The 27,465-nt window shown below is 40.4% G+C and overlaps 1 protein-coding gene across 1 annotated transcript in view; it reads right to left on the bottom strand.

The window, feature by feature from the left end:
- Positions 1 to 27,465, bottom strand: part of DHRSX (dehydrogenase/reductase X-linked) — a 171,222-nt gene that overhangs the window by 123,109 nt on the left and 20,648 nt on the right. Inside the window, 1 exon segment of the mRNA XM_074150955.1 lies at positions 8,769 to 8,876. Within this exon segment, the coding sequence (XP_074007056.1) occupies positions 8,769 to 8,876 (108 nt within the window).

The raw sequence follows: 27,465 nt of genomic DNA, 5'->3' as shown, positions 1-27,465 counted from the left end.
CCAACCCAAACCATTCTATGATGATTCTATCAGTTGGCATTATGAGGATTATGATTTTGCGAGTTTGCGTGGCACTGCCCAACAAATAATGTGTGCCTAAGAGAGAGGAACAACTGCCCCTAAAAATCTCTGAGTATGAGAAATTAGAATTCAGTACAATATGAGTGTTTTTTCAAAGAAATTGGTAACATCTTCAATTAAAAAAATCTTTTTTTTTTTTAGGAGAAAGGAATATAGATCTGGGGTCTTGCCCATAATAAGTCATGAATTTGTTAATCAATAAAGCCAGGTATAAGGATGTGACCTGGCATTAAAAAAACCTGAAAAAGTGATACAAAGCTTCCTTATGTCTAGAGGTACCACACATCCTTTGTCATTCAGTTCATCACACAGCAGTCACAATTAAATACATGCTTTTTTGACATGAAAGGCAAAAATATCATTGGAAGTGTTCCTTTGAGAAAAGAAGCAAAAGTGAGTAAGAAGGAAGACGTTGGTTTGCAGAGAGAAAAGAAATCATGATTCTTGCCCTAGGTTTCAGCAACCCAGCTGTTCCAACGAGAAGTTAAGAATGACCCTGTTTATCAAACCAAAGACACATCCAGACAAGTGCCCTGTTTCCAACAATAACCGATGGCAGGTGCTTAAGAAAAAAGTATAAGTGACAGCATTAAGTGTAGGAGGGATGTTTCTGATACACCCTCCCAATAGCAAGTAGTTTCAGAGATTTCCTGAATGAAAAGTCACACGTAGCCTCTCAATGAACCTACCTCAAATACTTCCTCTAATTGCACTTTCAATTCATTCAAGCACCTGGACACCAAAGGGTTCTGGGACAAGCTCTGATTTAGCGACACATTTAATTACATTAAAAATTTTGTGCTTCAGTGGTGGGGTTTTTTATTTATTTATTGAGATGTTCTCTGCTTTGCATACAATAAGACAGACAATAACCACTTCTCATTAACTTTCTCTATACCATTCATAATAGCATGACATCACACCTCAGTCATCTGTTTGCAAGCAGAAAAACCTTTGCTCATTAGCACAGAGTCATCCCATCCTCCTCACCATCCCTCTCTCTTTTTTCCAGTTTTACCAAACTCATTTTGAGTATTGACAACAGGATGAACCAATGATTTTTACAAAGCAAGAGGAATGCTTCCTGTCCTGTTTTCATCTTCTTTCCTGTTAAGTAATATGATTTTATTTGCTTTTTACTGGCACTGAATATTGAAGATGTTCTGCAGAGAGATTTCAACAGTAAATCACAATATTTTATTTTTTTTTTTGAGTGGTAGTAGTTAATTTAGAGCCTATTGTTGTAAATATATAGGTGTGGGGGTTTTCCTCATATGCAGTATTTGCATTTACTGGTACTCAGTATTTATCCATCCTTTCAATATTGTGAGTTTCTTCCCTGTTTTTCATGGTAGTTAAGATTTCACAGGATTACAGAATGGAATGCACCTCTGGAGACCATCCAGTCCCACCCCCTGCTACAACTGGTTGCCCAGGACCATGTCTGGTCAGGTTTTGTGTATCTCCAAGGATGGAGACACCGCAACTTCTCTGGGCAGCCTGTTTGACCACCCTCAATGTGAAAATGTGTTTTCTAAAACTTAAATGGAATTTCCTGCGTTTTGGTTTGTGCCCATTGCCTCTTGTCCTGTCACAGGCATCACTGGGAAGACCCTGGCTCCATCTTCTTTCCTGTCCCCTCACCAGGCTAAACAGTCCCGGCTCTCTCAGCCTTTCCTTGTATGTTTCCTTGTATGCTCAAATCCCTTAATTATCAATAGTCAAATTAATTTGACTATTCTAAACACATTTGTGCAAAATGCATCATCTCACTGTTCACCCTTTTTTCTGTATCTGTCTTTTACAAATGTACTGAACATATGCCTATGAGATCAGGAGTCCCTTTGTTTCATCCCAAAGCCGACAAATAATTCCTAAATGTTGTTTTCTGTCTCCTAATCAGTTACTAATCTACAAGAGATCTTTCTCTTATCTTAAGACAAGCTAGCCACTTTAAAATCTTTTGACATGAACCTTGCCAAAAGCTTTTGTAAATCAAGAATAAATTAATTCACATAGTTGTTTAATTCTTCAAAGCATTTAATAAGTGCTTAATGAATAAATTAAATAAATGTAAAGAAAAACTGCACTAACTCTTCCAAAATTTATCATCACATATTTAACTCTGTATTTTTTACAATGCCTAACATTTTTTTCAATATAAAAATCACACTCACTGGACTATGCAAAACGTCCTTCCTGAAACTGCCCAACATTTGCCCACTTTACTCTCCTCCTATCCTAAGGATGATCTAAGGTCCTACGCAGAAGACATTAGTCCAGAAATACTTTTATGCTATTGAGAGATTTTGGTTTTAATCACAGCAGCTTGTTTTAGAATGTTTTAATTTATTTTCTGATGGATGGTACTGTATTTATACTGAGTTTGTAATAATCTCCATACTATTCATAAGCACTGCATCATTTTAGCTGTTTATCTTCCATACTCCTTTTAGAAGAGAGAGTGAACAGTGGTTGCCTATCACTGACCACATTTTCAGACTGACAACTCCAAGCCCACTTGGTTGATTCTCATAAGGATACTTTTCTATATCTGTGATAAGCTTTTTTCCTCTAAACTATTTCAATTTCTGTGCTATACATTTTGAAATGTGCAGATCAGAACTCAACACAGCATTTAAAGTGCTGGCACATGAAGGATTTATACAGTGACAAACTCAGGCTGTTTTGTTTGTTCCTTTCCTAACAATTTCTATTATTTATTTTGTTTTTTGCAAGCTATTGAGCACTGAGTTTTCATAGAACTGTCTATGAAGCCCTAAGATCTTCCTCCAAAGTGATGATGGTCAACTCAGAACACATAATTTTGTTTTCTGGAGTTAAGATTTTTTTCCTCATGTCCCCATTTTTCCCCATGTCCATCACTCCATATTGTTCTACACTGAAATGCACACGCTTGTTAACACTCAGCTTCTTATGGTCTTCCTGCAATTCTTCACACACATCCCCTGTCTTTATTACCCTGAATAATCTAATACAATTTTGTGACGACACTTTTTGCTCCTCCTCTAAAATGATAGGTTGAAAGCATGTGTTCTAACATGTATCCTTGTTGAATTCTAGTGAGAACACCCCCTCTACTAAAAAATAAACATTTATGTCTATGTTCTGTCATAACACGGAATGTGATGGTATGAATGTAATGACATTTGTACTTATCCTTTGACCTGTGTAGCGTCCTTAAAAGCCTTAAGGAAATTTGCTTTAAGATTTCTAGAAATCAAAAAAAACTGCATCAACAGAAATCTCTCTCATCCACATGATGGTTGAGCTCAGTTAATGAAAGTATTTTACTATGCAATACACCTGCACAGCTGATTGAGTTTTATTTCTACTTGAGCTTACTGCCCCAAAAGAGAATTCTTGTGCTCTAAGTGTCTTTTCAGATGTTGGCCACTATTTTAGTCATAGTTTCAAATGTCCCAAGGAATGATGTAATGAGTTTGTTCATAAATAAGTAGTCTTAAACCACTGCCAATTACCAAAAAAATCATAAATTTTACAGGTTAGATGTTCAAAATTAATAAACATAAACAAATACATTTTTTAAAAAGGAAAAAGTATTTTTAAAGCTAGGACAGTGACAGCCTTCAAACATAAATTAAGGACTGAAGTTTTTGACAAAATTCTTACCGATTTGGAAGGCTGTCTGTGGCTGTGTGCACATGCGTAGTGTAGAAATAACAGACAGCACTGTAAGAAGAGTTTTTGATAACCCTGGTTACAGTGTACTGATATGTTAAAAACTGAACTTAATGACAATTACAAGGCAATCTTCATGCGTTTTCTTAGTGCTCATACCAGAGAAAGGAAACCATCACCCAATTTTAAAAGACTGGTGACATTTTGACACTTCCTGACTAACTCATTCAGGCCTAACAAAACCTGGCTAAAATTAAGAAGATAAATACTTTTCTAGAAGAAATTATAACTCAAGCATGTAATACATCTACATATAGTGAGAAAAGACTATTAAAGTATCCCATATAAATTTTCAGTAATTGAAATTATATCAAACCGTCTTTGAAAATGAAAAATTGCACCATCCTGATAGGGTTTAATTATCTTTCTAAAGTCACTTTGTAGTATTATAAAATATAAGAATTGTCTGATTTATAGTGCGGAGAGTCCAGCTTGAAAATTGGAAACTAATGTGAATGAAAGAGATGACAGAAATATCTCTTGCTTGGTCTCCTGCAGGGCTTACAGAGGTCACACAGAATATACATTAAATAAGTCACTTGAATATATGTACATATATATAAATATAATGAGACTGTTTCCTTCAGAATGTGAGCCTGTCTTAGAAAATTGTGACACTGATATACTCAGACAGTAAAGATTGATTACACTGTCCTGAACCTGGTGTTTTATACCAAGCAGCATATATGTAATATTGTCAAGCTGGAAATCTTTTGATTTTCCTTCACCATTATCAGGCAGAGTTACCAAAGCTTCTATATTAGATATTATCACACATTTTTTTCCAGCCTTCTTATATTAATATACTGAGAAAAAAAAAAAAAGAATAAATCAAACAGAAGCTCCCCTTTTTAAAGTCAACAATTTTAACATGCACTCACAGAATCCTCTTAAAATTAAGCCCCAGTGATGAAGGATGGAAGGAATATGAAGAGTTTATGCGTCTAATCCGTCTAAATTCAGACTCACAAAACTGTGGCCAACACTGTGAACCCCAGCTGAACCTACTGGTTTTATGTCTGGGGGTCATAAAAATGACCAAGTTGTCTTCATTTTCGATGTCCTTATTGTTAATAGCCTATTTATTTGTAGGTGCACACAAAACACCATCTTCAGTATCAGTCACTGGTCAGTAGGCACCAAAAACGGTGTGTTGTTTACCTTCGCTCGCTGCAAATGGAATTGTAAGCTTACACATCAAGCAGTAAATTGCATAGGAGGGAGCAGGAGCTCCTGGTGTGCCTTGTCTCTGAAGACTCACTGCTGGTAGTAGTTTCCCCTACCAGGGGTCTGCTGTCTGTCATGAGATCTTCCCGAAGTAAAGGCCCTGCTCACTGCGAGTAATTCTATTGCAGCCTGGCAAAAAGTCTCAACAAAATCTACCAAACAAACCCATAAGAAATTACTTTCATCACTTCAGCATTCATGCCAACCTTTTTCCCAGTGAGAGACTGAGGGCAGGGCGAGCAGGATCTGCAGAGGGAGCCCATCACAGGCAGAAAGCAGTCTTGTGCACCAATGCCAGGACTATAAAGGAAGGAGCTGCAGACGCACTGTGCAACTGCTTGCTGAAAATCATAGAATCATAGAATGGTTAGAGTTGGAAGGGACCTTAAAAATCATCGAGTTCCAAACCCCCTGCCATGGGCAGGGACACCTCCCACTAGACCAGGTTGCTCAAAGCCCCATCCAGCCTGGCCTTGAACACTTCCAGGGATGGGGCATCCACAACTTCCCTGGGCAGACTGTTCCAGTGCTTCACCACCCTCACAGTAAAGAATTTCTTTCTGGTATCTAATCTAAATTTCCCCTCTTCCAATTTAAAACTGTTACTCCTTGCCCTGTCACTACACTTCCCAACAGAGTCCCTATCCGGCTCTCCTGTAGGCTCCCTTCAGATATTGGAAGGCTACAGTAAGGTCTCCCCGGAGCCTTCTCTTCTCCAGGCTGAACAAACCCAGCTCTCTCAGCCTGTTTTCATAGGGGAGGTGCTCCATCCCTCTGATCATCTTTGTGGCCCTCCGATGGACCCACTCCAACAGGTCCATGTCCTTCCTGTGTTGAGGACTCCTGAGTGAGCACACTGGTTTTCATACAGTGCTTATTCATGTTCCATGAGGTAACATGCTTTATCCTTATTTGTTTTCCTCATTCTAGTGGTAGATTGGATTTAAAAGTAAGTTACTTCAAACATTTACTCTTCTAAAATGTCAAATGGAGTCAAAATCACATCCACCACAAATGGTGAATCATCTTCACATTAGACATTCAGGTTTGACCCATTTGACAGCTGCAGGGATATCATTCTTTATTGCTAAATATTCCCATTGCTTACCTCCTGTAATGGGAAAGAAGCATTCAGTGAATGGGCAAGATTGACTGTGACTTACACATGTGTCTCTCTTGCAAGCCCAAATTCACCTAACATCCACACTTTTTTCACCTAAGTTCACACCTATATACAAACATAAGGTGAAAACATTTGTAGAGTAGAAAGCTTGACCACACTTTGCTGTCTTATTTGAGGCTTAAATCTTTGTGTGCATGGCCTTAAGCTGAATGTGCTAACGCATGCCAATGTGCCAGCAGGTATTTTAGGCATACTCTGGACACTTGGGGCCAACAGTTAGCAACAGGGATGGAAGGTCATTGCATTTAATGTGTTTTTGAGACTGTTTTAAACTTGCAGCTGGAACAAAGCCTGAGACCATCCATTCTACTGACAGGGCTTCTTTGCTCTGAAGAATTTCACAGGCAAAGAAGATGTCTGTGACTCACCAGGCTCAGTGCTTAGGTCAGAGTTTGCCTGAAAGAACTGAATCAGTTGAAAATCTTACTCATCAAATGCTTCCTATAATTAATTTCATTAATTTACATTTGTAGAGATGTGTAATGCAAATATTAAGGTTAATACAAATGAAGAGCAAATGGAAATGTGTGTGCCTGTAAGCACCAGAAGAAAGAGCAGAGTGAAGAGTTAAAAGAATGCCCCTTACTGAAAATAAAGGGCATGTTTCCAGGACACTATTACTGCATTGTTTATATCAAGGCCACAGCACAGAGGACTTGCCAGCAGATGACCATGCACCCTGACACCAGGAGGATAACATCATGGTTACAGCGTTTCATCTATACCATTACTTCTCCTGTTAGCCCTCCCAGCAAATAGGCCATAGACATAGCCCATATACTCCAAACAAGGAAAAATTACTAAGAGCTGATGGTTCCTAAAGGGTATAAAAGACCTGTCCATGAACCACAAAGACAGGATAAGGACTCAGTAACTGCTGTACATTTTCCCACACTGCACATAAGTGACATTCACCACACCACTTGAGCACTCACATCTTGGTGCTTGTGAGAGTATGGGTGTGAGTGAATGAGATCTATGAGAAGGTGATTGTGAGTTGAAAAAAAAATCAGCTTATTTAGAGATTTTGTAATTATATCACCTTCCCTTTCCCCAAGATCTCACATCGAATTTTCTTACACAAAATAACCTAAATATTAAATAGTATACATTTTTAAAAAGTAGCAATATTCTAGGCTTCCATAACACTATGCAAAGAGAAGAAAATTGGCCTGTTTGTTTTCCCACTGGGTACATTTTCACAGTCCACCTTAAACATGAAAAGAGACTTCTTTAGTGAAATATTAATGCTGGCATCATTAGCTACATCTAGCTACATTAGTTACCTCCAGCATCTAGTTACATATAGCAGCATCTGTTTGCATTTTTACAGGTGCTTGGTTTTGACACATCTATTAAAACATGTATGAGTAAATGGTATTCTGCATTACACCTGTACAATTCCAGGGCAATTCCATTAGTGTTACTGACTGCACTAGACTAAAAATCCATGGCTACTATGCTCTTGTTTATTGTTTGGTGTGGGTTTTTTTAAGACCTGTATACAAAACCTTAGAGAGCACATTCTGTATAAAAGCTAAATAAAATGGCATCACCAGCTTGCTAGGTCACATTCAGTGACCTTATGGTGTAAAAGTTACAGTGTTTTAGGTAAAAATCTGGTGAAAGAAAGATGAAGGGAGCAAAATGTTTTCAAACATAAGTATTCATGACATTACATACTGTTTTAGTAAATACATTTATATATGTGGTACAGAAAGCTTTAGAAAATAGGAAAAAAGTTTATGTTATGTAGTGTTCTGGGAAAATATATTAGTGTATATATATATGTAGTTCAGAAAGCTTTAGAAAATAAGTAAAAAGTCTCACTAATATTGTTTGTAGTAGAGAGAAGAAATGCTGTACTCAGGAAATTTTTTGAGTTCCTACAGAAATTCACTTATCTTAACTTCAGATGTCTAAAAGACATCTCAATCTCACATAGTCACCTTATAAACTTTATTTCAGTGGAGAGAAACCTCCAAAAGGTAACTGTCTCAGGCTGACACAAATTAACCTCTCAGGGTATGTATTTTCTTGTTTTGCCTACAAAGGCCACCCATAATGACAAACTAAGAAGTAAATGTGCAAGTTTTACATGGCTGAAATTGTAAGAGCTTCCTCTGCGCTTCTAACATGGATCATCCCCCACTACACACTGGAATATTTGTTCAAGGAATTATTTTCCACCTAACAAACAAGTGCACCCTAAAGTTGAAGCGTAACCCATCCTCAGTAACAAGATAATAAAATATTTTTGTGATACCTATATTTTTAAGTCTTTCTCATGACCTTATTGTTTACCTCATCTGTAAAGTAGTCCAAGTCTTCCAAGTTTTGCATACAAAATTCCCACCTACTTTTCTTCAAAATCTTGCAAAGCAAAACACAAACCAAATCTTTATTTATGCTAAATGCTACCAAAACCCTGGCTCCTCCCCACTCCTTCCTTCACCTGCCATATATTTACTTGTACTGGAAAGAAAATACTCCTTAAAAGAAAAAAAAATTACTTTCTGAAACAAATAATATATTAAGAAAATAATGACTTTACCTATTATAACGTGCATGCCAAGTCTTGCCAAATGCTTCACAGTTTGGTAACCAATTCCTTTAGTACCTCCAGTCACTATAGCAACCTTTCCATTTTGTGTAGGGAAAACTATACGAAGAAAAAGAAATAACACAAGGTTAGTTCCCAATAGTAACACAATTAAGAAGTTAAGATGTCTTTTAAAGAGGCGTACACTTGACAGACCACTCAAGCCGGGCCAGTAAACAATCTCAAACACAAACTCTGTATGGAATTAAAAAGTAGAGCATCCGCCATTATTTACTGCACTAGACTGGAGTTGATGACACCAAAGACAAACACCCAGTGTAATCCTGTAGTAATCTGCCTTTTAAAATTTTCACCTTTGGTTTGTTACAGAGCAAGGCGATAGCTGTCACAAGGGAGCTCAGGGGGGGTTTACTCCATGCATACAGGGGAAAAAAAACTCCATCGGCAGCATGATATCTTGCAAACTTCTGGAATGGCGAAGGCCAGGCCTCTACTTATAACATGGGGGAAACGGCAAACAGCTCAGTCAAAGATGACGCAGCTACAGGGCTGGAGCCATCTGACATAACTTACCTGCGTACCTGAGCACTCTCCCTGTTGAAAATCACAGGGTCCTGGCCCCCAAAGGAAGTAGAGGGCAACTTTTTGCCTCAAAAAGACCCCTCCGGCCCCTCCCATCCCACTCACAAGGCCTCACACCAGCCCAAGGCACCCCTCCATGATGGAGGGTGGCCTCCTGCCGAAGGAGAGACAAGGCCTTTTAAGCAAACTGCTTGGGGGAGGCATGAATTAGGTCAAATATCAAATATGATTTTTTTGAATCTTTCGTGTGAAGCACCATGTGGTCTTCAGGTGACTGAGGTGGATTTCTGTTTGCTTTTGTGAAGAAGCTACTAGGTATTTGTACAGGGAAAACGGCACTGAATATTTCATTTTGCCACCACGCAGTGTCCGTAGGCAATGTTATAGATAACAAATGTTAAAAAGATGCTGACTTTAATCTATCAAAGGACTTTCTATTTTGATTTCTAGGTTTTTAGGGGATTACTTTGTTGTACAACACAAGCTCATATTTTACATGGTTATGAAACATAGAACCAGTGCTGATACAACCTGCTTTCTTCACAGCAACTTCAAAAAGGACCCAGATTTCACCTTTTCTGAAATACATAGTTCTTTCCAGCACGATTCAACATGACTTTCTGTTCTCTTCAGGTAACAACATGATTCTTTCCATCCACTCAGAGTAAGAATTGTTTGCAAATATTTGAAAGTTAATTTCCATTGCAGTGATACCCATGCACGTAGGTGTCCTAAAATATATAATTCAAGCTAAATAAAACTTCACTGAGAGCTTTCCTAAAGAGCTTCAGTTTAGTTACAAGCAGTCCTGCAATTTCCACCAAAAATATTTCTCAGAACAAACTCGAAGTAAAATGTCCAGAACTTTTTTCAATAGTTAAGCCTAGAAATTAAAGTTAGACTTGACACTAAATACCTGGGTAAATTGTCCATTCTGGGTAGTATTTTTTAATAACTGATTACTTTACCAGACTTGGCCTTTTTAGATTATGTTTTCCTGGTCTGTTCTCTGTCAGTGAAGCAGAGAAAAAAGGGAAAGAAAAAAAAAAGTTTTTGCAGTTTTTGAAAATGCAGACAGGGAATAAAGATTTTAAAGAGGAAGAAAAATAAATGTTCTTAGTGTGAAACAAGTTGTTGTCACCTCCATGTGAGCAGCCCTTGTGTCTCAGCATGACCGGATATGCTTGAAATTTGGCAAGGACATACAATCTTGAATCCTTTCATCCATGGAGTGAAAAATCACTGCCTGAATGATTTGTGTTCTTAAAAAGGGGGACCAGTAGGTGACCACTGTTCAACATTTTAGACTAGACGAAAACATGAACACATTGCCTTGTACCAAAGGTGTGCTGAGAGGAGACAGGTCACTTAACCAGGAACGGGGCAATACTCTTTGCAAGATGGCAGACAAATCTGAAATGAACGGCTTTTTGAGCTTTTGTTTGCCCAAAAAGTTCAAGACTGAAAAATGAACTCTTGCAAAGTTCAGTCCCTTCGTTGTGACTGACCCTTCGTTCAGTCAAGTCCACACTGCAAGACCCATTCTGGGGCCTCTCCTGAGGAGTTGAACAGTTTTAAATCCATACAGGGAGCACTGACTGCCTTGGTGTAAAAGCAGAAAGGCCATTTCTGGCTGCAACAGCTACATGTGTGAATTTTCATGTGGCAGCTGCATGTGTACTTGTAAAGAAAACGCCATTTAGTGGGCAAAAATATGAGCTGAAGTCCACTAAGTAATTTTCTTTTAAAGTTTAGTTAATCCATAATTACATAAGTAGTTAATCCATAAACTACATTGAAAATCCTGTTGACACATGATAGAACGAGTTGCACAAATCCGAGGTTTGCTTCCTCCCCAGAGCTCTCCCTCCCCGTTTATCTTTCATCCTGTTTCACCTGTGCGTTTGGGTACAGAATCCAGAAAAAAAAAGGAAAATTAAGCCATGACCATGTCTGTTTATTTCACTATAGCTGAAAAAACATACTCCAATGCCAACAAGAGGAATTTCCTCAAGAGAAATTGCTTTGCTTTGGGCCTGAGTACCTTCTGCCTCCCCATGTCTCCTCTTGCTTCCTTCCCTGTCATCACATTGGCAATCTCACATTTGGATTTTGCATGTTGTGTACAGGTGCTGTCACTCATTTCCATTACTGCACCACTATGTCTACCTATTGAATAAGAAGCGACATTTTAGTGAAAAAGTAATTCACTTAGAAGGAAATGAATGAAAGAAAAGGAGGAAAAGAAGTCAGAACTGGGGAAGGAAATAACATGAAGGAAAAATGGGAAGTAAGAAGAGCAAAGTGGTAAGAGGTATCACTGCGATGAAACGGTGCTAAACAGAGGACCCCCACCCTATCCTGTCCATGAGGGCTGCAAAGAAAAGGACCATTCTTGGTCCCAATTCAAGTCAGGTGCATTACCAACCTGCAATGAAGAGCAACAGATGGACAGATTCCGCTGAAGAGACACATTCAGTGAGATCCTAAATTACAGAGAACTTTAAAACAGGCCTGTTTGGAGCAGCTAGCTCCAAGAAAGCACCCAAGGAGGGAGAAACGAGGGCTGCAGACAGATGGATAAATGGCCAGTATCTGGTTTATTTATAGCAGGTACAGTATACAGCTTCCACACAGCATGGTTTTGAATAGACACAACACTGCATGACACATCTCAGTATATCAGCTCACTTCAGCCAAAATGGAAAACACAGAGAGAAAAACTGAAACGCATCTTGGGGGAGGGGTGGGGGAGAGGGGAACAAAACCAAAAACACCCAACAAAATAACACCCTCAATTAATTCGTAGTTTTAAATTTTATTTTTATTATTATTATTCTTAAATTAATTTTAATCTGCAGAAACGTGTACTGTTTCCATCAAGACATATACCTTAATGTAAAATGAATCTCTATGAAAATGAGACACTGCTGGTTCTTACATCAATAAAAGCGGTCAAGATCAAACCCAGACTACATGTGTAAGCCAGTGGCAGCTACAGTGAAAGGCAGTTTATTGGTGCCCTGTTCCCATCAGAATTCCACTGCCGGGTAGAGTTTGTGAAACACCCACCTTTTCAGTGTGAAAACACCTCTTCCATGATGAAACCCAACATCAAATTTTCAAAGCTAACCTGGGCTCAGCCTGGTTTTCCAGCAGATGCTGGTTTATTTTATGCGAGAGGTTGAGCCGAGCGTAGCCGGAGGCTGGGAGCGCCCGGGGCAGGAGGCAGTGGGGACCCACCGGCTTTGCCACACAGGGGAGGTTCCCTCTGGTGCTTCTTGCACCTCATTTAAAACATCCCAGCTCGCTCTCTGCCTCTGCTCCTGGTAAGTATGTAGATACTGATCTCAGTTGCAGAGGCGTAATGCCAGTGATCTCACCGTGGGACATGAGAACCATACAGCCCTGGTGCTAATGAAATCCCCTGACCAAGCACTAGCTGTTAATTTCCCTTTGTGTTCGGAGAAACCAGCCTGCAGTCCCCAAGTGCTGCTTTATCATGCCAAAGTCGGAGAGAGAGGCTTCTCCCATGCTGCAGGTTCTGCCTGCATCCCAACATATGTGGAAGAAATAAGCCTGTCTATTTTACAAGTGGATAAGCTAAAGAAGAAATTAAGGCAGATTTACTCTGTAATAAATATGTCCAGATATGAAGCTATTTAAAACTACTTATTGTCCTTTTACATACACTTCTCCTTAATCTGAAATAACTTCCATGTACTGAGACGTCCTCACACATAGTCCATACTATGAAGAATTTAAGGCAATTCTGTAATTTTTAAAAATGCTAATTTCCAAGAGACTCTTTAAGAGGGCAAGATGTCTCTGCAACTGCCAAGACTACAGAGAAATAAAACTGACTGCAGGCCTGTATCAATGACCACTTCCATATCAATGACCAGTTCCTGACAGCAAAATCTCAACTCTGGGGTAGGGATGGGGGTAATTGAAGCAGCCAAACAGAGGCATTAAACTTTGCAGAAATGTACTATGTGAACATAGACAATGCAAACCTCAGAAGAAGAGCTCCCCTTAGAAGTTACTTGCTTTGGTATTCTGTAATCTTTACCACACAGCCTGTTTGAGGGCCCCACACACACAAAAGAAAAGTATGAGAAGTTTATTAAAAGCAAACTGCATCAAATTTTAACAAAGTTCCATCTCCTACTCCATTAATCCAGCATCTGCATCGTGGAACATTATGAGTCATGTGGACATAATATATAAATATTATATTATATTATAATAATAAAATATAGTATCTTTATATTAATCTCTTCATTAAGCCCTCTTTTTAAGACATCGAAGGCCAAAGGCAGAATTTAGATTGTCTGAATCACTCTCCAGTCCTTATCAGGCAAGAAAGACGAGCACTGCTGAAGGCATCTGAAGAGCTGGTCAGAGGGGCCACACGAGAGGCGCCGTGCTGGGACCTGCCCGCACCTCCTGAACCAGGCACTCAGCACAGCAACTTCAGTGGCATTTGTGCTGAAAAGGCCCCCGTAGACAAATCCTAACAGTTATTTTTTTCCTTCCTCCTATAACTGAATAATTTACATGCAAATATCATGCCTGAAGGTAACTGGCAGAACCACAGATGGAAAAATTAAAAGAAAAAAAGAAGAAAATAAGACACAATGAATATTTAGTTTGATGACAGAATAACAAGTGCCAAGTTTGGAGCTGTTCCTGTATAGCAACACCGAGTGAGAAAAAGAGGGCAAACTGTAATTGTCAGTCCTCATCTAAACACCACAGGACAAGGCACAATCGAGTTTTTCTACTTGTCTGAAGAATTCGTATAGCGCAGCCTACCATACCTGAATTATTGAGCACTTTTTCCTATCCCAAAATACTCCAACTCATTTTCACTGTGGCAGGGCTGAGATTATAGCCATTAAGATCCCTTTCAAAGCAGATGTAGAAAAATAACTCATTTGCTACTTCAAGAGGTAATCAGTAGACCACTGGGGAATCCATGCAGGTTTCAGCAATGGCCCTTTGTGTGAGCCTTACAGTAACATCTCCGTAAATTTCTCTCTTGGCAGAAACCGAGGAAATGGGGTCCAGACACAAAAAGTCATTCCAGGACCATCTTAACAGAGGACAATTTCAGGTACTCAAGTTCTGAGGAATAAACCAGACAATCTTTTTTTTTTTTTTTATTTTCTTGGATGACACCAGCTTTCACCAGCAGAAAAGTTGTGGGTCCTAAGCCTGTGCTAGGCCTGTGCAGATGATCTTTCAAATGCAAATGGCCTTCCCAAATTTGCACACCAAGATCTTTCCTGCCTCTGCTGCTTCCTATCACCTTCCTAAGGAACATCAATATGCAATCTAGATTGAAGGCTTTTAAGGCTGGAAACCAGGTAGGTGGCAACCAGCCTGACTAGTCCTTCTGTGAAAAGGTATCCTGCTGGTTTCAGCAGTTGGGAGCCATCAGACCTTCTGCTCATGAGCAACTGTCATGTGTACATGCAGATCCACTGGCACATGACCAACAGTCCAATGTACCTCAAATCGATGGATGCATTGTGTAAGGGTGATTTATTTGCTCAGGGAGCGCATCTGTTTCCAAGCACAACTGGAATTTTGCACTGGCTAGGTGACAAGCCTCCTAGCTTTTGCCTTACTTTACTTCTGCAGAAGAAGTGACAGTCAGGAATCATGTGGAAATGGAGGTACCGGAGACAGGCTGGCCCTGGAGTTACTCATGGGAAGCGAAAGGTGTTGAAGAACCAGAACAGCAGGAGAAACCAAACCATGGGAACGTGTCCCTTACCCTACAAACACATAGTATCTCAAGGTGCTATTAATGGAACAGCAGCAGCCAGATGGCTGTAAGAATTTCAGTAGCCAGGGGAAGACCTAATTTAAGAAGCCTCCCACACAGCCACCAAGAGAGAAGATGGATTGTTAACAACCGCTCACAAAACCACAGCGAAACCCCTGGCATCCGCAAGACCCAAGCTTCTTGTTTAACCATTGCACAAGGTACACATGGGTCCTAAAAGGCTGCATGGCAATGAACCAACAAACTCACACTTACCATTGCTGGAATAAAAGCTCCATGCCCTGTATTACAGACTGGGATATCCTATGTGGGAACACACGTGCAGCCCATGCCCTATGAAGTGGACATTCCCACAACCGGGCAGAGCTCCCGCACAGGTGCAGCATGGGCAGTTGCAGGACCAGTGGCAGTGATTTGCCTGTGCTCCTTGGACACCTGGGAACCCAACCAGTGCCATAACTCAAGCCAAGGCACCAGATACCCAGCACACGCAGACAAATGGTGGAAGAGTAGCAAGACAGTAAATGACACAAAAGCAGGAGAGTTGGCAGCTACACCAACTAGAAAAGCAGCGTGCTCACCCAGCTAAGGAGCTAATGTGTATCCTCATCCCTTCCCAAACTTGTCAACACAGGAACAAGTGATACCTCTTCAGAATTAGCAGCAAACATCTGCTGAGCCAGACAAATGACTTTTTTTTTTTAATTACCATTGAAAAGAATAAAAAAAAAACAACCCAAAATTTAATCTTGCTGTATGGTTATAGCATTTATTTAGTTTTTTGACAAGCATGCCAGCTTGCTTATAGGGACAAAGTGATAACATTTGCAGGCAAGCTGACAAGCCAGAGATAGAAGTTCCCAAAGTCAACTCCAGTACTCATTTCCAGATATCTCAATTAACATATGGGATAGCCATACTACAAAGGATTAATCAGCAGAACAGCTCCTCCTTCCTCTTATTTTTCATCTCATGAACACATTGGGGAGCCTTGGGCAGTATAAGATAGCAACAAGTATTATTAGAGTTCAGTATCATAAGATCAGAGCACCAGCATCCACATCAAGACCTAACTATAGCAAAAGAAGTCCACATATTAAAAAAAGATGCAAGATCAACTGGCACAGTAGTAAGAAGAGAGTTATGTTGCCAGCATTACAGAATTGAAATAAATACTTTTTTTTTTTTTTGCTAAAGAAAAATAATTATATTCTAAATAAGGCAGCTCTCAGAGCAACATCTTTTGACACTCAAAAATCCAAGTCCTGTGATAAGAGATCTCTCTAGCAACAATGGGAAGGGGGGGATGGAAAGCTGCACTAAAAATTTCATTTGCATGACACACCTATCTGCATTTCTTCCAGTGATTCTTGGAAAGACACGATAAATGTAGATAAAGGGAGAAGTGTGTGTGGAAGGCAGGGTGTGGAAGGGGAAGGAGAAGGGAGTATTAGACTCTCAAAGACACAAGAACAAGAAAGCTTTTTTGTCAAGAAGAGGTAATTTTTGAGTGCCTCAACACCCTTTCCCCTCTCTTCACCTTCCCCCCTACTTCCAAGTATTTAGCTGAAAGACATGCATCTCTAAGCAATTTAATACATCTCAGTCCTAAATCTCTTTGTGGCAGTACTGTCCTCAAGGCAAAAAAAGGCCCAGGGAGGAGACCTGCACAGACCACTTGGCCTATGGCTACTTACAGATGCAAATCAACTGTGGTTTCATGCAGGGAAGATAGTGTAAGTCAAGGCACTGTAACAACAGACTGGTAGAAAGGTAAGCTATGGCTATTGCCAAAGTCATCTTAAAAATATTTCCTCTGCGCTTGCACATGAATTTTCAGTGTCCCATTTACTAGAGTGTATGACTGGAGTGTTTGCAAGGGAAGAAGTCGTGCCTGCTTACGAGAGCCAAGGGAAGCTGCATTTTCATACGTCTTTTAACTACAGCCTCAGTGCTTTTGGTTTATTTGTCAAATAGGATCCTCAGTAAGATTGATCCTGGACTTTGTGATGCTGCTAGAAGGGCTGCACAGAGAAAAAGAAAATTGCAGTTTTCAAAAACAGTATAGATGGTAATTTTCTGAACTGATTTAAGCTTTGTCCTGACTGTGAAGAATATTTTCCTCCGATAAACCCTACGCAGACCTTCTGCATCAGGCTCATTGATCACATGAAAAAAACCTGAATGTTGCCTCCCAGAGAAGGAAGAGCCTGGGAACAGAGAAAACTAAAGAGGATGGTTAATATGGGAAGTTTTCTTGCCACTTCTGAATTGGGTTTCTCTAAGACAATGGGAAACAAGGCTGCATTGAATAACAGTTTGATGAAGCACATATCTGATCTTTTCACAATACAAGTTCAGGCTGATTTTGACAGAGAGATATTAGGAAATTTGATCCCAACAAATATGGAGCTGCCCTAAGGTAAAAAAAAGCCAAAGTAGAAGGGAGGGTGCAGTTCCTGAGTCCTAAATCTCACTTCTGGCCATGTTTGCCATTCTCGGGTACTTTGTTCCTTTAGCCAAAACTCATCTAAAGATAAGAGATTTGAATCTAATTTTTATGAATGCCAAATAGATAGATTGAACAATTATACAAATCAGACAGTTGGGAAATACCACAGTGCACTATGAAAATCTGCTAAAAATTCATCAGGAATCCGGGTTTGCCCACAGTCCGCTCTCGGAGTAAAGTTCTTGACTGAATGTGTAGGAACAGGAGAGCACTCAGTCCTTGCGATGGGATGGAGGGAGAGAGAGAGCGAAAAAGAAATAAGAGATGGAAAAGTTGCCTTTGATCTAAAAGTATAAATTATATTAGTGAAATTACAACTCTGCAAATTCCAGGTAGGCATCGAGCAACCTCTGCCATCACACGCTAGTCCTTATCTTAAACATCCTTGCAATTTCTGGCTTGAGCCAGTTTTTTTTTTTCTGGAGAAACACTAGTCTCAAGTAACAAGGATATTTCAGATAAAGGCTGATACTACGGATTGACAAACTTGTGCAAGAGTATTTGGCACAGGACTACCCACTGGCATTACACCACACATGGCATATTTTGATCCACTATGTCTTGGGGACAGATGCCAACTAGGGACTCGGATGAGGCCATGAAATGCCACCTTCACTTGGAAAAGAAGAGAGAAGAGGGGGCTTTGCTGCCGTGCAGCCAGATAGGAGAGGCACATGGGACACCACTGCACTATGACAGGAGTGGTGGCTGAAGGGCACAGTGCGAATTCAGCTCAGCTGAGGCGATCGATACGTGAGCAGCCCCGGCTTTGGTCATAAAAGGCACTTCACAAAAACCTAACATGGGGTTTTGTGAAATAAGGGCAAGAACGGTTGTTGCAATAATATGAAGAAATCTCACTAATTCCTTGCAGTATAGTGGACAGCTACAGCCTGCATGTGAAAGATCACTGGATTTGTTAAAAATATCAGGAGAAGAAGCTCAACACTAGCTCCAAGAAGAAAGTAACCATTCCCTACATATGCATATATTTAAAGGATCCATTTACCCATATCATTTCTTACATGGGAAAATACTATCACAAGAATAGAAAAGGATATATTTCCATTTGCCATGTATTCTCTGCCCTGCTTATCTTTCATTCCTTTTATGTATTTACCTATTAAATCTTACTCTTTGGCTTTCTTCTCTTTCACTCCAGTCACACTAAAGATAGGGAAGTTATATACAGGTGTATCTTTAAATCAAGAAAAAGCATCTGGTTATCTTTTGAACAGATTTACAGATACTTACTCCCATACTCCCTCCCTCTGGGCGAATGTAACTGTGCAATACCTCAGGCAATGTCATTTTATGTAAAACTTCCCAATGCTCTTCAAGTCATGTCATCTTGTAATTATATTTTTTTCCTGTTGTGAAATAAGAGATGAAAAAGAGGAGCTCATCGCAGGAGATTTAAATAGGGGTAATGGAAATAGCTCTGCATAGTCTAGTACCCGCAGACTGAATTTTCCCATCCTGCAAAACTTAAAGACATTAGAAAATCTTTTTTTCATTCTGTATCTGGAACTGAAGATTGTCCAGGCTCCAACCTTTTACAAACAGGTAACAGGTAGATGCAGCTCCACCTTAGAAAGGTTTACATCCCTCGGGGTGTAAGAAACCATTTCAAGTTCTTGCTCTCAGTCATACCCTGAGCATAAAAAAAAAGTCTTCCCAGTGTAACTCAATGTAATAGCGGAAAGCTCCAGTTTCACCAAACATTTGCCATTTAAAGACTCCTTTCCCTCCCACAAAAGATCCCAATAAATGTAATAATTCTCCGTACCATGCTCAGAAATCCAGTGGTCAATTTGTAAGAAGCCATAAATAGAAAATAATGTGAAATATAAGTAATGTCAGAAGTTGTCTCCTCAGGAAAGACCACATCCCAGCTATCTCAAAAAACTTGACAGTTATCTGAGTGAAATGTGGTACAGAATTCCTAAGATTTTAAAATTTCATGTCTAACTGTGAAAAATTAGCGCTTAGGTTAAAGTTTTGACCTAAAAAACAGGGTGATGACAGTGAGTTTAAAATGCTAAAGAAAAAAAGAATCAGCAAAGAGTGATGTGTCTGTTACTCCATTATGAACTAAGTAAAGGTCACAACTAGCTGCAATGCAGAAACCTCATTTCAGAAGCCTGTCAATGCTGGCTGGTTGTTTCACAACAAATAGACCTCAGGAAAAACAAAAACAAAACAAAAAAGAAAAATAAATGAGATAAAACCCCCACGAAACAAAACAGCTGCTACTCTTGATTTAATCCCAAATAATGTATAAATCAACCCGAGCAGGGAAGCCCCCACACCTTGCATGGAAGAAAGGTTCTGTCATAAACCTTCAAGTCTGGAGAATATTTACAGTACCCAAAGCTCAGAAAATGATGAAACTCAGATATTCATCAGCACTTTCATATGCAGAAACTGAAGCAAAGAGCGATGTCCTTACTTCTGTTTAAACCGGAAAGATTGATCAACTTTCTTAACGGTCAAATTGGAAATAGAAACCAAAAGCAAAATGTTGCTATCTGCTTTTTAGCACCTCACCACAGGAATTCAAGAGCCAACAGAAAACAATTTATACTTTGCACTATGATCTATACTTTTCAAAAGACCAAATATTTTATTTTTAGTTTTCAAGACAGTATTGACAGTATTACCATGTTCCTCGACAGTACAGGATATTGTATCACAACCTCCAATGTCATCTTTACAGCTTCTACTTTTACTGCTTGTGAATTCCAACACCTCTTGTTCTGACCACACGCTATTAAAAGATTGAATTAATCATTTCAACCCTTCCTGCTCAGAGCACAGATGGAGAGATACAGCTGGGCAACCAATACATCGGAAAAGTCGATTCTTTAAATATTCCCTTACTATATTGGATTCTTGGCGGGAGGGGGGTTGTGAAGAAAAAAAAAAAAAGTTGGCAAGATCATTAAGAGTAGTTTAAACTGCATCTCCTCTTTTCCCACAGACAGAGAATGTAATTTCCATATCCCAATCAAGCTGAAGAGCATCCACCTGAAGGTCACATTCAGATCTGCCTCTTCCAGCTATCAAGATGCTCTGCTGCCACTTAAACAGTCCCCTTTGCTTCCCGTGGCTTCGGCGTGACAGTATTTCCATCAAACATAAATAAGTAAGCAGAAGTCACGAGTTGGTATACAGAACTTAAAAGGTAATTGAAAGTTTCTGGAGTATTTCACTTCAGAAAACTGTGCAATCACTTGTGAACTGAAGTGCTCGTTATCATATACAAAGCTCCAGTAATTAGAATCAGGAAGACAGCTACAAGGTGATTAGAGATTATTGGGAAAAATCTAGTTAACAGGAAGTGTAGTACATAAACCAATTGGTACTTAAAGCTACCCTGAGATACCTGAAATTAATTAAAATACAAAATGTTAAAATGCACATTTCCATATTATTAAAATCTTCAGAAGTGACTAATGATCAGAAGCTATTACAGCATCGACATTAATGTGAGATAACCCTCCCGTGCTCCTGGCTTAATAAAAAAGATAGAAAATAGCCTCAACATCCATTCCTCTCCCTCTCTGCCCTACTTCCCCATCTTTCAAACCAGCCCCTGGCTAATACATTCATTTCTTCAGCGAGCTGGCGCCTGGTGAAGGGTCTGGACAGTGGCAAATGCTGTCCACAGATCGTCACTCGTATGGGTGCCCATTTGCTCCTCAGTGCACCACCAAAGCAGTGGCTCCAAGGAGAGCAAGGCTCACCTTGCGTGGGACAAGAGCGTGCCGAGGGAGGCAGACCCTCATGGGGCTGTGCAGCCCTGGGGGGAGCTGCCCCTGCGGGGTGATGCCTCAGCTTGATGCCCCAGCCACCGGGGCTCCGAGCTGCTCAACCCTCCGCTGCCACACACAGCCTCCCAGGGCCACCACTCGGCCTCCAGAAGCACAAATGCATGATGGCAGATAGCTTTGTAGCATTTTTTAATTTTTTTTGGTTTTTTTAAGAGAGGTCTAATTTTAGATGGGAGTTTTACTGAAGCCCCCTGAGCCTCTGGACAGAGCTGTTTTCTGTAAGCAAAACTGCTTAAAAATCAATTCTAACTTGGAATGAGAAAATATGTAGGGCATGCACATGTTTTGTCTTCCAGACAGCTACAACATTTGTTTTAAAAAGATGGCATTTCATTCATTTTTCTCTTATTTGATAAGAGGAGCAGGTCAGAGGTTTCAAATGGATTATGAAAGTCTGAGTACAGAAAGGTCTCGGCTGTACTATATATAATTTCCTACTTCTCTCACGATAGTCCTTTGCTAGGAAAAGACTGATTTCTTTTCAAAATCTTCTCTCTTAACACATGTTGAAGTGATCTCATACTCACACATTTTTCTTTCAATTTTCATCTTTTTCACCAGGAAGGTAGCTGCTTTGCAACAGAGATAGCTAATTTTTTTGAAAGATTTTTTTAAAAAATTAGATGTTTTTATTCCGCAGTGAAAAAAAATGTTGAATGAAACTTCATAGGCCATTAATCTAATGCAGATTCACAGGACTCAGGGAATTAGTTAACTTAAAAGAGCAGCTACTGTGCATGCCCTATAATTGTTCTTCATCAAAATTGTCAAAGATTTTTAATATGCAGTTACCACACAGATTAAAAGCTCTCAAAGTATGTCTCCATATAAGAGGCCATCATTCCACAGTGTCACTATCTGCTATTAATATTTCAATTAGAAAGTATCACACGCTCCTCTAAAGAAACGCAACTGCTCACAAAATGAGTCCCATTATTGATAATGCTCCAGCAGCATGACACAAACCTTCTATTTTTATTCCTACCTTTAATTACCTCCTATAAATAGCTTTTCAAACTTTTAAGGGAAAAGCTCGTTTCATACAGAAACATGTTGTTGATCGACACCTCCCAACCACCCTGCTTCCGAGAAGGGAGGTGAAGGCTGCAGGGACCACACTGGCCCTTCTGCACCACCGGGCTATGACCTCACTCCCCAACTCTCTGATCTCATCAGCAGTTCAAAAAGGCCGACAGGACACAGCACGCCCGGTCAGTCCTTCTAAGGGAGTCAAACAGAAATACCACCACTTTTCAGGCATGTACTGTGTCCAGTTCTGGGCTCCCCAGTTCAAGAAGGACAGGGAACTACTGGAAAGAGTCCAGTGGATGGCTACAAAGATGACCAATGGACTGGAGCATCTCTCTTACAAGGAAAGGCTGAAAGACCTGGGTCTGTTTAGCCTGGAGAAGACTGAGAGGGGATCTCATCAGTGCTTATAAATATCTAAAGGGTGGGTGTCAAGAGGATGGGGCCAGACCCCTATCAGTGGTTCCCAGTGACAGGACAAGGGGTAACAGGCACAAACTGGAACAAAGTAAATTCCATCTGAACATGAGGAAAAACGTCTTTTCTTTGAGGGTGTCAGAGCACTGGAACAGGCTGCCCAGAGAGGTTGTGGAGTCTCCTTCCCTGGAGATATTCAAAACCTGCCTGGATGTGTTCCTGTGCAACCTGCTCTGGGTGAACCTGCTTTTGCAGGGGGGGTTGTACTAGATGATCTCTGAAGGTCCCTTCCAATCCCTACCATTCTGTGATTCTATGATCAGCACCAGCACAAACAAGCTTCACCCCTGCTTTCTGTTGCACCTGACCAGCGGATCCAGCTCAAATCGCATGGCCCTGCAACAGCCCATTTGGTGTGAAATATTCTTTCAGGGCATGTTTCCTTTTTCTTTTTTTGAGGAAAAGATGCTTTATTTATTATGACAGGTCTTATAGTCTCATTTTCGTCACACCAGGCTGATAATCAGCTTCCAGGACAGCTGACATACATGGAGCCACCTCTCAAAAGACAGACCTTGCCAAACTGACGGACAGCAATTACCTATCTACAGCTCTCAGATTACACCTCACATTAAACAACAAAAAGTTACACCTATGTTTAATTTCTGTTTGATGCTAAATAATTAAAATAATTTGAATAAGGCTTGGTTTTTGGGGGTTTTTTTTGAGAAGCATAAAGGAATTTAGGAATGTAAACATATGAAGGGCAGGAAAAAAAGAGCTTGAGGAATAAAAGTCTAAGAGCTTGCACTGGCTTGTTCGGCAGCTCTCTGCTGTTTCCAATATTCCTCTCTCTAGGGCTTTTTCCGCGAACACACAAGGCCTGCATTTCAAGCACACGCCTTTTACACTGGGCACTGACTTCTTGGTGATTTGAAAGATATGACCCTAAAATGCAGTTGCTATTCCAGACTCCAGCCTTACATCTTTGTCAGCCCCATGTACCACATATCTGAACCGCCAGCCCACTCACACTTGGTCCTCCAGCAGGGCTTTGCCACCAGGTAGGACCTCTCTCAGAAAAAAATGTGGTAATAGAGAAGGTAAAAAGTATGCAGCTCCTTGCAGTGAGAGCAAAGCGAGCTCCTCCTGTCTCTGCAAGCTGTACCAGCAGCTACTAGAGTCCTTACATCAGCATTTATTTCATTTTATTGCATTTGAAGCTTTGCAACTTTCCATACAGAAAATCTAGCAGCCCTGAGGGTTATACCACCTTCATTTTGGTCACAGTACCACCTCCCTCCCAAGGCACGCTAGGACATCTGCTATCTGATAACGTGTCGGGGTCCTGATGCAGTCTGTGACCAGCGCTGCAGCACCAGCAAAACCCCACACTCTGCTCCAGACACGGTTACTGGCATTCCCTATTTTGCCTGCGGAAAAAGAAAAACATCGTTTTACTGAATAAGCTGCTGCTTCTGCGAGTGTTGCCCTGCTAATGTTTGTGGTACCTTTACAAGGGAGCGCTTTGGCCAGCACGGCAGCACACCAGCAAAGCCAGCCCCGTGCAGGTTTAGCCTGGGGAAGACAAGTGGTTGAGTAAAAAAGCAGTAGTTACAGTCAAACCCGAGGCAGACAGGAGCGATGTCAATACAAAGAGGGACACACAGAACAACTCACCAGGATCACACCACCTACACTCCTGTGACGGCAGTGATGTTTTTTTGCCAGCCCTGTGTATCCCCAGTCCTTTTGCTGTTGCACACACCAGGAAGAAGAGGTCTCAGCATCTCCCCCCTCCAAACCCACCACTTACCAATCCAGAGGAGCACACCGCAAACTCATTTTGACACAGACCCCCATGCATTTGCAAGCAACAGATGATGCCCGCAGAGATGCTGCTGGCAGAACGGCCACGCCAGCCACACACTGCCTGCTGAGCCACCGTGGTGGCTCCCATGGCGCCTGGCCTCAGTCCCCTTTGCCACAGCCTTCAGTGAAACCATGCACCGGCTGTCAGCTGGATCATGCTTGTAAAGATGACTTCGTCCTTTACAGCAGAGGGTAGCAGCTTGGAAGAATTTGAACTGAATAAACTGGACCTCATTGCTGAATTACAATCATTTTCTGTATCCGTATGTGGGTACGCATATGCTTTTCTTTCAAGCAAGAAAAAGAATACTTTGAAAATTGGATTAGAAGACTGGAAAAAATGCATTGTTTTCACTTGTGTCTCACTAGAACATTTTGTGATTGTTTTTACTGAGTAAATAAGATTTTTTTTCATCTCTTTAAAAATTAAAGTGGAAGAGAAGGATAGAAGATATACTACACTTAATAGCAAAAATCCCAATAAAGGTCATTAAATTAGTGCATAAACAAGTAAGACCATATGCCACTGAAGTATAACCCCAATGGCCGTGCCCAAGCTGAAATCCAGGCTACAACATTGTCCATGTACTCCGTTGTTTTACACCCATTTCCCTGTATTTTCAAATATCCCTTTCCTTCCTGCAGTGTTGGATGATTACACATAACGACTTCAAAAGATCAACTGCAAAAATTACCCAGGAGAAACTAAAGGAGGAATAAAGTTACATGCCTACAACTCAGTGCAAAGAATTCTGCTAGCGCCTACCAGGCACCAGTGCTGGCAGCGTCTGCAGCTCCTGAAACTCGCTTCTCACTCGAGTTAGTTGCTCTTTAAATATCTGTACCATATAATTAGGAAGTACAGAATCATCGAGAGGACAGGGATTTTGCATTTCTTGACCTTTTTCCTACTAATTTTTGCAGACTATTTAATGTTAAAATCATACACTGTGCAATGCAGCGATTCCAGTTATGAACGCACAAGTAAGACTGGCATATAGGTGGTGGCATTAATTAGCACGAAAGCACTCCAACAGGCAAAGTAGATGATATCTGTATTCACACTGGATGGCTTTATTCATTAACAAGATGTTATTTTTGAAAAATACGTCCAAGAAGCCCTTGTATATCTGCTATAAGAAGCACTTAATAGCACAAAAGTTTCATTTCCAGTTATCCAGGTTATAACCAATTGCCAAAATGCCAGCACTTACTGCTCTGCCGGCACTCTCTTCACCGGGATACATTCAGTGAAAAAATTACAAACTCATCTCTTCACCGTGTCAGTCCTTGCTTGCAAAAATGTAGTGCCAGTAATGTTTAATATATTCTGTGTAATATGTAGATTGTTGTATCCTTTATAAGCTGTTTGCAATGGTACCACTGAACTCTTTTTTGAAGAATGAGGTCTGATGCCACCTCATCCATAATTTCCTTAGCAAGGACACATTGACATGTTTGTTAAAAGACTGTTATACAGAACTATCTGTTTCTGTTCTAAAAATAACCTGCTTAGGGCAGAGAGCATCCTCTGGGTTGACTTTGTAAAACATTTGATGTATGGGCCCTAATATCAGCTGTTTTGGTACAAATTGCTAACACAGAGGATCGCCCGCTGCCCGTTGCAGCACACTGTGCCCAGGCAATCAAACCCTTGCCCGCAGCATTGGACTTAAGACACACTGTAGCAGATTAAAAACTTAATCCCAAATTCATTGAACGCTCGTAAGGCTCATTAACTTCAATCCCTCGTTTGTGCTGTGAGAAACGCTGGCTTGAGATCTGAGGTCAGGAGGTGACGGAGCTTTGCTTTCATCTGGCGTGACTTCGCTTTCTCACACCGGTGAAGCCAACGTCACAGGTAACTCAGCTTGTAGGAGACGAGTATTTCCTCACAGTTGGAGGGTGTTTAGTTATACCACCATGTTACCAACGGGTCAACAATAAAAAAAAGAAAAAAAAAAAAAGGTTTTCATTGTTCCCTCAAGGTCCTCCTTGAGAAACAAGTTCAGTGCATTTTTTAGGTCCAACTTTCCTTTTATTTATTTTTTTTTTTCTCCAGGCTAATTTAAAATATTGAGCAATGTTAACAATCATGGTTAGACATTCCCTCAGATGATGAAATGTCCATGTCTCAGAAAGCATACTCTGGCAGAAAACAGTCACACTACGAAAAGCAGAAGCGTATCAGAGCCAAGGGCTCCTACTCAGCCTTACACAACTCAGAGGGTGTTTTGGGTAGGACGGGGGATGTAGTTTTCTTGCCCAATGAATCTTCTGTGAAGCATCAAACCTCTCCTATCACTGCTTTTTGGTTATTTGCTTTAGTAACAGTAGCTGTCATTTTTTTGTTTTCCTTGCTGGCGATAACCCCATTTAAAACTTGCTATATTCCACCACATCTGCAGCATTAATACAATAATTCATACACTATGACAAAGCCACAAACCCAAAATCACTGTGTCTGTAAAGACATCTGTAGTTCAGAAACTGCAAGGATGGGAAGCTTGAACCTGGCAGGCAACGGTTTCTGAAGACACCAAGAGGGGGGTATGTGTGTATATATAATCATGACATTTCTGCTCTATAACTGTCCAAATCTGGAATCTTGTCTCGTCTGCAAGGCAAGACAAAAATCACATA

Source organism: Numenius arquata, chromosome 1 (genome assembly GCF_964106895.1).
Source record: "Numenius arquata chromosome 1, bNumArq3.hap1.1, whole genome shotgun sequence".
NCBI lineage: Eukaryota > Metazoa > Chordata > Aves > Charadriiformes > Scolopacidae > Numenius > Numenius arquata.
The sequence above is the reverse complement of the archived record's forward strand: the minus strand, read 5'-3'. Positions and strand labels throughout refer to the sequence as shown.